We start from the raw sequence: 12,228 nt of genomic DNA, 5'->3' as shown, positions 1-12,228 counted from the left end.
ACTAAAATAAAATAACATTTCCCTTTTTCCTTATCTGTTGTTAAATAACAAAAAATTAATGCAAACATTTACAACAAATAATTCCTTTATTCAGTTTTAAAACTATATCTCAGAATATTGCTGAGAAATCTGGGGCTGTTCAGCCTGGAGAAGAAAAATCCCTGGGAGACCTTATAGCCCCTTCCAGTACCTAAAGGGGGCCTACAGGAGAGATGGGGAGGGACTCTTTAGGATGGAGTGTAGCAGTAAGATGAGGGGTAACGGTTTTAAACTGAAAGAGGGGAGATTTAGACTAGATATTAGGACGAAATTCTTTACCCTGAGGGTGGTGAAGCACTGGAACAGGTTGCCCAGAGAAGCTGTGGGTGCCCCATCCCTGGAGGCATTCAAGGCCAAGCTGGATGGGGCTTTGAGCAACCTGGTCTAGTGGGAGGTGTCCCTGCCCATGGCAGGGGGGTTGGAACCACATGGTCTTTAAGGTCCCCTCTAACTCTAAACATTCTGCGATTGCTGTCTACTAACATCTTAGAAAATTACAAGTAAAGCTTACCAAACTTTTTCTTCTTCCATTCCTCCTCTGGCACATTGGTTTATTACAGCAGGGCTACTCATGGTAAGTGCTGAGCTTTCAGAATTCATTTTTTTTCTACAAAGAAACAACAACATCAAAAAAACATGAAAAAATGCAATAAAAGTGAAGAATGTGTTTACCAATTCACTAGAAAAACAAAATTTTAAGACAAGAACTTTTAAGACGAAATACAGTATGTTTTACTCACTTAAGTAAATGTCCTAAATCAATGGGATTAATTGGATGAATACATTGAGAAGGATTTGGCAGTTTTGTGGACTTGCTACTTATGCCAAATTCAACACTGATTGTCTTTTGTTTACTCTTCTGAACACATGCCAAAAGAGTTGATGTCAGCAAGCCTGTATCCAGGGCTATGCATAGTGTCAGTTATGTTAATTTAGAGCAGCAGTCACAGCTAGTGTTGCCATGGAATGATCCACACAACATTGGGGAGAAAATTTCAATTTCTGATACGTAAAGATACAGAAGCTTTTTAGCATATTTTAATAACTTACAGTCATACTTTGCTTATTTGCAGAAAATAACAATTCATTCATGCCTGAAGTTACCCTCAAAAACAGCACAGACATTTAAATATTGGTAATAGCAATTCCCAAGTTACAACACTTCCAAAAGGTCTACATGGCCAAAGACTCTTCCAAGTAAACTATTTGCATTGTAAGAACAAATGAAGTCTCTAGATAAGGCAAGTTAATTTCAGCATGAAACACTATTTTTTTTTTTGGTAACAGGATCCACAATGTTAACATGGAACTTCTTACACCTATAGCTTTTTTCTTTCCCTTTTCCCTTAAAAGGGAGAGAGGGGAAAAAATATTTTTAGCCATCAAAGTAATCTTATTTGACTTGATTTGACACTTGGTTTCTATTATGATCAGCACAAAGGCCTAATTGATTAACAGAGAACAGGTTCAACTGCATATTAATTAGTATCTACTAGAACATAATCAGAAAATAGGCTGTGCTTGTCAAGATAATAACCCCTTGCTTTTTGCAAGGAGATACAGAGAACCATTAAAAAGCTGGTTTAACCTGTGTGAAACCTGGGTCAAAATCTGACTTGGCAGTCATGGACAGCATGAAAAGTTGAGTACAATGCACATGTCCCATTAGTGACAGCCACATTAGGCCAATCTTCACAAAATAAGTACTTTGAAGAGAATGCCAATCTTTGTTTCAAAATTCTGTCAATACAGAAGTAGATAAACAGCCCTAGCAAGCAAGTTTATCTGATAGAAGTCCCAAAATCGGCAACCAAAATTTGATCCTGACTGGAATTGAGGTCTTCTTTTTGCCTGCCCTTTGCTGTGAACAGAGCATGCAGCACTGCCACCCCAGAGAAAACACAATAGGTCCTTAATTTTGCATTTTTTTCACATCCCTCATAATATAATGGAATAAAAATTCTGCATAGTCTGTTTCTGAGCAAATTTGTTTCTTCAATCTTGTTTTAAAGATATGAAAAAATATTCTGAAAGGAAGAAGAATAAAAGTCTCACCTCGGTGAGGGTAGGAACAGACTGTTAGCCATCTGACCTCTTTTTGGATCAGTGCCTGACCTCAAAATGACTCCTCATTCTCAAGTTGGACCACTTGGAAAAAAAATCAAAAGTAAAAAACCAAAAAACCCAAACCAAAACAACAACAAACCACCAAAAACCAAACTCACTCAAAACCCTAGTAATTCTAGAAGTGGCTCAGCACGTGTTGAAAGTTAAACTATTACTTGCTTCTCTAGTCTATAATAGTGGAGGAAGAGGGAAGTTGTTCTTAAATATATTTTGAAGCAACAAGTCCATCCTTAAACATCTTCTGCGAAGTTCCCCTCTTTCAGGAAGCAATTTCCTGACAGGACAAATTCAAGCTTTTCTTTTGGTAATGAATTTCTACTCTATATTGGCAAAGCCCAGATGCTTCAATGACCATGCAAGTTATGCCAACAAGAGTTTTATGTCCTCTTACAGTCACTCATACAAGTAAGATCAAAGGTTCAGGGGAAGGTTAACGCAGTCCATTAATTCTCAAAGTTGTAAGGTGAAAGACTCAGATTACAAAACCACAAGGTTGCCATTCCAGAAAAACAAAACAACACAACTTCTACTGTTCAGTTGTGAACTAGTACCACAGCAGTACAAGTTTTCGATGTATGACTAAAGAAAGTGTTTTCGGCACTCCCCTCCCCGCCCTTGGAAACATCTAAGCAAACACTCCATACATATCTCTGCATTGAGACTTCCACACCAGAACTAGAGTAAAAGCAGAAGATGGAAGAAGTAATAAAAATTACTGCGTTACAAACTTTTCTATGACCAAGTATTGATAAAGACTTAAATATATCCAACAGAAAATAAATTAAATAAGGCATAAAACCAATTTATATTCTCACATGTTCTGCAATAAAAAAATAATAATAAAAAAAAAAACCAAAACCAAACACGTAAAGTAATACAGGGAGGAATACATCTTGTCAAACTTCTCCACTTCCTCACATTCCCAGCCTAATATCTGAAAATATCACTAACGCATTGTACTCCTTCCCCTCGACAACCTCAGAATCTTACAAAAATCTGCTTCTGGTGTTTTCTGTAACATAAAAGGAGGGCATAAAGAGGCCAGCATTTATTCATTCTGATAGCAAGATCTCATCCTCCACACCTTCAGAAAGAGATCTATATGCTGGATAAGACAGCAAGCTTTTTGGATACTGTAAGTCATATTCTTTCAAGGCACACAGTCATGCTCTCACAGCCTCCACTGCTCAGTTTCCAGTAATATCAGAGATCTGCCAAGTCAACCACTAACTGAACAAGTGCACTCTTCACTTACACATGTGGAGGAGAGAGGCGTAACTGCCAGCTGATACAATGGTGGACAAGGATCCTTCCTCAGCTACTACTGACAAAAGCAGGACGAGACATACCACCACGCCTGCCTGGCCCTGTCCCATCCTCTGCACTGCAACAGCCAAGAGCACACTTCCCCAAGGCGGGAGCAGGTAGTGCAAAGCATCCCTCTAACTTTCCACCCACGCCAAAGAACGAACAATGCTCCAGCAATACCCACCATGTAATCCCTGTCTGCTACAGCATAAACTCCAACCATCCTGAATGACTTTTGCATATATCAGCCAGTTTCAAATCATGCTCCTCCTTCTTTACTGTCTTTTGAGATGGAGGAGATTGCTAAAAGTTTTGAGACTAAGTGACAGTTCAACATTGCCATCCAGCAGCACTTCTCATTCACAGTTTGGAGGCTGGACAGCAATGAGTCAGACAAGCTTCTGGAAAATCATCAGGGATACTCTTTTGTCACCCTATTCCTGACAACAGGTCTATACAGGTCCTGGTTCACTCTCTACCAGGAGCAGCAGGTAATTAAACAGCTGATCCCCACATCACTGACAAGTTTCATGGCCTTGTCAGAACACCAGAAGTTTTTTAGTTTCTAAACGACAAATGGAAAAATGGTATCCATCTACACTTTCCAAAGCCATGGATACCAAATACTACCACTGTTTCTCTGACTTGAAAGTCTTTTCAATGAAAAATTCTCAGCCTGTAGATTCTACCCTGACTCACTGCTGTGCCACAGACTGCTCTTAAGAGTCCTTCTTCAGAATAACTAACTGTTTTTAAAATAAAAGCTTTTATATTTTAAGATGTAGAAGGTGTTATCTTTTTTTTCAAGCATTAAGAATATTTTGTGGAAATATTTCTAGTGAACACAAACTGCTTCAGTAGGTCTAAAATAAAATTGAGTTGTTCTGTTGTGGGAAGAAAAGTTATTGTAAGGCTTATACTTTCTGAAAATGTTCATATTCAAAGTGAACCACAGAAAATTAAAGCTAAAACTGGCAAAGTAAAATTTTGTTTGAAATATACTGGTTTAGGATTTATTCAACCAGAATATTAACACTATCCCCAGAAATCAGCCTCGAGTCATAATAGCATCTTAGAAAATTAAATGCAATTCAAGAAGGAAAGGAACAATGTTCAGAAAAAAACATGCTATTCACAGGTGCCTCTTTCTGTATCACCATCCAACTCTTGTTTGGACTTGAACTTTATGGCATAGGCGCTATACGTGATGAAACTTGAAGGAGGAAAATAAATCTATCATCTTCCCTCTTAATAACATGAAGCCAGATGCCAAGGAAAGTCAATGAATGTTAATTTAAGAGACTCTGCTTCAGACTATTTTGTTCCTCATCCTCTGTTCATATACTGAACCTTGACTGTTCCAGATAAGGAACATGCACTTCATTTAACTAGGTGCTGTCCTAGAGATCGTGCTGTGCTGTATTAGGAGGAAGCGGGCAAAAGGCAATTCCAGAACAAAAACATAGGAAAACAATGTCAAAGACTTTATTTATAGCAGCTATGCTTAACACCTACTGTCACTATCTTGCTGAGGGAAGAGCGTTGAAGAAACATCCGTGCTGGTTTTGAAAAGATATCAGAAATTCAGTATACTTAACCTTCTATGACCGACTATAGATTGTTTAATAGTAGAGTTCCCAGAAGGAAGCATGCACCCCCAAATTCTCTTAAGACACTAATATTTATACTTCCATTAAAATAAATTTTTATTATCTGATGCATTACCAGTCCATCTGCCTTAGATTCTTACATCCCATAATGGCAGAGAAAAGCCTAGTAGTGGTAAGCCACTGGCTCAAGAACTGAAAAATGTCTTACATTTAACTGCATTTTATTCATTTATATTTAGGTTTAATTCTGGGGGTTCTGCAATTGCCCTTAAATAGACAAAAGTAAAGGGGGGAAAAAGGATCTAGTATAGCACAGCACTCAAGCCTCCCAACACCTGCACAGAACAGTATTATAGGATCATTTAAACAAAGAAAATGAGAAGGTTCAATGAAAGTGTTGAAGCGACAACACCCCAATGGCTGTGATTTATATCTACCAGACTGAGGAAAGTATTAGCTGATCTTTTTTAAAACAGTGACTCCCTACACAAAGCCCATTTTCTTTTCTTTTTTTTTTTTTTCTTGTGTTACAATGTGTAGATACACTTTGATCCTCAGGCTAAAAATCTTTTTTGCCTTTCCCTCCACTCCCTATTTGTATCTCTAGACAAGTAAGACATTCACAGTAGCAGTAGCTAAAAAATAACTTATCATTCAACAGCTGTTCACTACAGTTAAAGTAAAAATAACCAATATCTTCTGATAAAACATGTTCCCACAGCTCCTTACCTTCACCAAAATGCTTTGCATTGTTGAAATAGTACCTTGTTATACTTGGTTGATAAGAGAACTATGAAAAAAGCTTTACTGAACCCTAAGAACCCTCAATGCAGAAACTATTATTCCTTTTAATAAAAAAAGCAGCAGAAGCATCACTACAGTAATGTGCATCTAGTAAAACCAAAAAAAAATTTAGGAGTGTTATACACCGTCATTCTCTCAAGCAGAAGTCTTTACACTCACAAAATCTGAACAACAGATTACTAATTAGCAATCATACATCATAACGTCTTTAATTTTAAAGAGCCAGTCTCTCAAGCAGAAGTATCTATGATCACAAAACTTGAACAATAGATTACTAATTAGCAAGCATACATCGTAACATCTTTAATTTTAAAGAGACAATTTTCCATTTCCTTCCTAGCTGCACAGAAGTCTGCAATTTCTAGTGAACAAACACATTTACTCCTATATGGTTTTCTGAGAAGTCTCACTTCCACACACAAAGTTAGCAAGCACGTAATATCTCACATCTTGATAGCACTCAGCTCCTAACCAGCAACCGCCTTAGGCAAACAGCTCGTTGAAGGGCAGATTGAAAATTTAAAACAAACTTCATTATTTAACTGCATAACAACAAATACCAAAAACAATCTTTTACCCAAATTGTTTTTCTGAGGTTTTCAGATACTGCAGTTGCCAAGCATCTTTACACCACTAAAGCATACTTCAGCAAAATCAGAGTGAAAACTCAAGAAGCTCTTGAAGAGTATTTCTCCTGACTACAACTCCAAGCACTTCTGAGAAGTTTCATATTGCATAATCACTTCAATCCAAGGTTAGCATACCATAAACTTTCTGTCACACACACTATGGGTATTTCAAGTAAGTTTTGACCTCAATGAACACGTGACATACCGCTACCTACTTCTTGAAGTCTTTATAAATGCACCTGATGCACTAAAGAATGAGATTTTGGAGGACCTTTTTAAATATGTATTTTTGAAAGGGGTTTTATTTCTGTCCATGAGGTATTTCATTAAAAATAGTCACCTTCTGTCCTCTTAAATAAAAGTACAGATAAGTTTTACATAGGTACTTTACTCAAGTGTATATACAAAGATATTGGGAGGAAGTAATTCAGAGAACCACAGGCACTGCACATAACTTTTCACTCCATATTTGGTGATTCCATCAGGACTCTCCAAGATGATAGAGAAGAAGCTTTAAAATGATATACTGAGTCTGTCTCACAGCAAGTATCAAGTTTGGCTCCCTCTCCCATACACACACTCTTGCTACAGACAGTGAGACAGTCTATCCAGCCATATATAAAAGACAATGTTTATTTCTGAAATAGCGTAAATGTCATATTTATTCTCAGCACAAAGTAGATTAAAATGTAGCAGTTAAATAAATAAATAAAAGTTCATACCAGGCTGAAGCCAGAGCACTGACATGGAATAGTGTTCAATGCTGGAGAAATATAGCCTACTGAGACACTGTCCTCAATAGGACTAGTCCTGTAGTTTACCAAGACTTAGCTCTTTTCCCTAAAAAATACCAAAAGAAAAGGAAGACAACCAACGATGTTACAATTCATCTTGCATGACCTTCAAGAAAGGACATGGAGAAGTTTACCAGGAACGGATGTGGCTACAGTTCCGACATCTTTCAGAACAGTTTAAATATGTTTATATAGTAAGACACCAGCATAAGGGAAACCACAAGCAGGTACATGCACAGGTTTTATTCACAAACACAGATTTTTCTGAGCTGGCTATTGCTGTGCAAAATAAGCGTTATGAAAGAATCCAGGCTGTTGGTTTAATCTAGCCTGAGTATTAGCATTGTACATCACTGTAATAAAAAAGGGCAAGGACTCAACTGTACTGTCCAATCCGCAAAGTCACCAGGAGCTTTGAGTCTTTTAGTGGTTTCAACTCAGAAACTGTAGCAGTGTGGTGGGGAATAGGAAATGTTTGTGAGCTTTGTTGTGACTTTTAGGGATGGTAGTTGACTGCCATATCAATCAAAGGAAAAAAAAGGAATTTAATGTTTCAGTACTCTGTATTTTAATAATAACACACAACTGAATTTCTTTTATCTGATTAGGAAAAAATACCTAACATTGCGAAACACTAGCAAAGACTTGAACAGAATGTTTTAAACAGAAGGTTTAAATGTAAAATGTACACAAATTTAAATACACTGTTTAAGTAGAATACAGAGAACACTAAGTACTATATTCTATTGAACATAAATAGATAAAGGAATTTTTTGTCACTGATGTTATAATTACATATGTCATTCTGAGATAAATCTGTTTCTCTCTGGACTAAAAGATCCAGATGTTCCTATTTCAAGTATTTGGCTCCAGGACCAGACAGTAAACAAAACAACCTATCCATTCTATCAGCCTGCAAGTATAATTCTCCAGCATTGGCCGTTTCTCTTCCCTTTTCCCCCTCTCCAAGTTTTTCTGTCTTTTCAACAAAGCAAGCAAACAAAACAGAACAATGTAATAATCTACTGCAGACTTAGTGCTAGCCTTCAGTCAGTTTAACAAGCAAAAAAGGGCAAAAAGCTATATGATTTTTTTCATAAACTATGATTTCCAATGCAAATACAACTACTTTTAAGCTAAACATACTGTATTGTGTTTTGCAGTTAACACTATGCAGCAAAACAATGTTGAGAGGTTCCTTCCAAAGATTATGAGTATTTATGTTCCCAATGTAGTGACTCATACAGCTAGCAATTTCTGAGACTAATTTAACTCTATCCTCCTCAAACTTGTGAATTTGAAAGCAAGCACTAAGCTGTTATTCAGAAGTTTTAACAATGACAAACACAAAGATTTTATCTATGATTTTTTTAATCTTGATTTATCTTGGGGAGAACTATTTCCAGAAATAACAATGTGCTATTTGTGTAAAGAACATTAGAAGAACTATACAAAGCTAAACCAATTTAAGGGACAATTTATTAAACAAAAAAGAGGAGTTTTCTGAAGCTAGCACTTAATTTAAGTCTTTTTCATGGTAATGGCAGACTCAGAAAAAAAAAGATACAGCATGCAGGCCCAGTGTAAAATTAACGCAACTGCTGCCACATTTTGTCATATTCTTCTCTTCCTTTCAACATATTCCTTCCTCCCTCCCTCATGATAAAAGGGTTTATCCTCAACAAAAATACATTAAGAATAAATTAAAACCAAGAGAAATAGCACCACAGTTGAGAGAAACACAACCCATTTTCCCCTTTATCAGAATTAGCGAATAGTAACAGGTTCAAAATTTTATCTGCCTGGATAAGAAGGGTGGCACATTTTCTCCTTACCGTTAAAATTATGATCCTTTCAGCCTACTATCTTAACAATCACGATTGTTCCATAAGACACTGAAGTTTGTCAAGTTGGTTTTGAATTTATTTTTCTTGGTTACTTAACAGATTTGAATGACAGACAAAAAGGTGTCTTTTCCTAAAATTATCTTCTTTTCCATCTTTACAGCTTTTCATCTGCAATTGCTAAGCACGGTCAGAACCCAAAATCAGAAAGTTTGCAAGATCACTCCTCCACAGAGTAATCGACTTGCTTGAGAGAATTTTCCCTAGAATATTAATTACTTATCTGTGGAGCATCAACAAATGCCAATTTTGACAGCACATCTAGTTCCATAGGCAAAGCATTTTAAGGGTCCTACTCACCTGAATGTCACTATCTACAGAGGGCCACCAAGTTTGGGATACACTCATCATACAAACTGTACTGCAATTCAAACACTCCTCTAACCTCCCCCATCCGCTATCCGGATGCATCAGCTAAGGACATACACAAGGAGAACCTGTCAGCAACCCCCAAAACACACACTGCCCAAATAGCTGGTTGTTGTCTTCATGACAAAGGTGATGGTCCAGACAGAACCTTCTGAGGGAACACTAGCTGGACACAGCAATATTTAAAATAAAATCAGTAGGATTCCTGATACAATACAGACAGTGTAATGGACATATTCTTCTCCTAGTTAAAATCCCAAAAATTTATTTTGGAAAAATGCTGAAGTGTTTAAAATAAACTAATGAAAGCTGTACTTTTATTTAACAACTAAAACGTTTGAGAGATGATACCAGCCGAGCAGCTGTTCTTGCTCTACAGAAACCACACAAGTCCAGATAACTCCTGCCAACTCTCCAAGTTTATGCAAGCTTCAGTGGTACAAAAGCCAGTAAACCTTTGTGAATACAAGTTGTACCGCACGTTGATTACACCTGCAGAGTTATGAGGGGAACTACACGATCGTGAAGGTAATTAATCCTAAACAGAAGAGGAAAGAAAAAAATGAAAAATCAGTAACAGTAGAGGGCACCTTCCTAGTCACAGTGTTACCATTTCTGTTTGTGTATATATAATGATTTAATGAGAAAAGCAAAAAAAAAAAAAGCTCTTTTGTTATAAAGAACATTAAGCTTCTGTTTCTTGTCCAGTTTAAACAATTTTTTGGGGAAGGGATTCAAGTACCACCCTCAGCAGCGGTCTGCATAAGACACATAATACTTTGAAGTAACTCAAATACCTATGGCAGCGTGCTTACTCAGATTTGAAATCCTTAGAATACTCAGCACGTGATTAGGAAGAAGTAAATAAATATGCATGCACATATGCCCTGTGTTTAGATATTAACAGCCTGCTCCATTAGCATGCTAACTACTTCAGCTGGATTCCGTACAGCGTTGAGCACCTGCAAGTTAATCATTGTTTATATTTCCATAACTGACAGCATATCACTTCATGTTCAACCCTGAGTGACACCACATGGGACAACATTTTTGTTTGTTTGTTTGCTTTTACATCCTCTATGTTACATTTGGGGATGGAGGCCACCACATTTAACATGCTATATAAGTATTTATTTCAGAATAGTTACTTTGCAGTTATTATAGTCAAAAGCAAAGCATAAGGTATTAGTTAATCAGTAAATATGCTCCAGTAATGGACAAGTCCTTTATTTTCCAATTATTTACCTACTACACTACAGTAGTTCTACATGATCTTAGAGACTTGTGCAAGGCCATAGCCATTTGTTTCTTCCAGATTTCATATGACCCGGACAATTGAAATCCACAACATGCCCTCACAAGCGGAGAGGCACAGTTTGGTTAAAAAAAAAAAAAAAATCAAAGGGACTTTTACAGGACATAGAAAATATTCGATATGTGGAGATAACATTATTTTTCAGCCAAGAAGTATAGATGCAAACATGAACATTTGAAGACTTTCCTTTGTCCAGTAAGTTCAAGTATTTTCATCTGTTTCCACCTTTTATTCTAATGTAGTGTTGAATATTTATCTATAAGGTACTAGATTTATCTATTTATCTATAAGTACTAGAATTTATCTGTAAAACCTATGTGCCCTTGCAACACTTATATCCTCAAGATTTAATAAACAAATAACATGAAGGGACTGATCAAATTAAACATTAAGAAACTAATTAAGTTAAAATAAATCAATAATGATTTAGAGCACCCCAAGTATTTTAGTCTTCCAGTAAGTGTATTGTCTGCCAGTTTCCCCACATATTACACAGGAAGAAAATGGTAACTCTTAACAAATCACTTCTCAAAATGCACATCACACTTAACTGAGTATAAGGTGTCTGCAATATAATACACACACAGAAAGTACTCCAAAAGGACTTTAATTGCATTTATTACAGCATTTGTAGCAGTGGGCAGATGCTTTCACAAAAAAAACCACTCAGAAAAACTACATTTCGCCAAAAGAGATTGTTCAAAAACCCAAAATACTGAAAACATATGATTAAAACTCCAGCAAAACCAGAATTTAAGAGGTCAGGTTAAATTTCTTCAGCACCTAAAGCAAAAGATTTAACATGGGAAAAACTAGCTCCTGAGTCGATATTAAGACATTACATATAAACTCCTCAGCAGAATCAGGTATCACCCACTTCAATTCATGAACCGCAAAACAAAACAGATTTTTGTTTGAGGACACGTGGTCTTCACTTGCTGGAAACAACTCCACATAATACACCTCCAAATCGTGCACACATACGACTCCCACAACTTGGAATCACTCCAGAACAACTGTCTACACAAAAGCGGTCCCGAGAAGAAGTGCACTATTCAAAACAGAGCGGAGGTCTGAGGAAACGTGCAGGGAGTGATACTGAATGTTACAGTGTCTTCACGGGTCACAAGGCCTTGTCACACTGCTAACTGATATGCGTGATTCTGATGGGAAACTAAAAGGGGTTTCTATTCAAAACAGTATGGCATCTTGTTTACTAAAACTGAGTAATAAATATTTACTGAGAACAGGTAGCAAGTCATATGTATAAAATTTTTAAATTGAAGGGCTAAATCTTCCAAACGACAAGCCAAAGATATTCCTGTGCAT

At 36.8% G+C, this 12,228-nt stretch overlaps 1 protein-coding gene across 1 annotated transcript in view; it reads right to left on the bottom strand.

The window, feature by feature from the left end:
* ARHGEF3 (Rho guanine nucleotide exchange factor 3) overlaps positions 1-639 on the bottom strand; it is a 122,132-nt gene extending 121,493 nt beyond the window's left edge. The window contains exon 1 of the mRNA XM_074151445.1: positions 551-639. Coding sequence (XP_074007546.1) covers positions 551-639 — 89 coding nt within the window. The remainder of the gene's footprint in view (positions 1-550) is intronic.
* Positions 640-12,228: the final 11,589 nt, after the last annotated feature.

This window comes from Numenius arquata, chromosome 8 (assembly GCF_964106895.1).
Source record: "Numenius arquata chromosome 8, bNumArq3.hap1.1, whole genome shotgun sequence".
NCBI classification, from domain to species: Eukaryota; Metazoa; Chordata; class Aves; order Charadriiformes; family Scolopacidae; genus Numenius; species Numenius arquata.
Note: the sequence above shows the minus strand (reverse complement) of the source record. Positions and strands in the feature narration are given on the sequence as shown.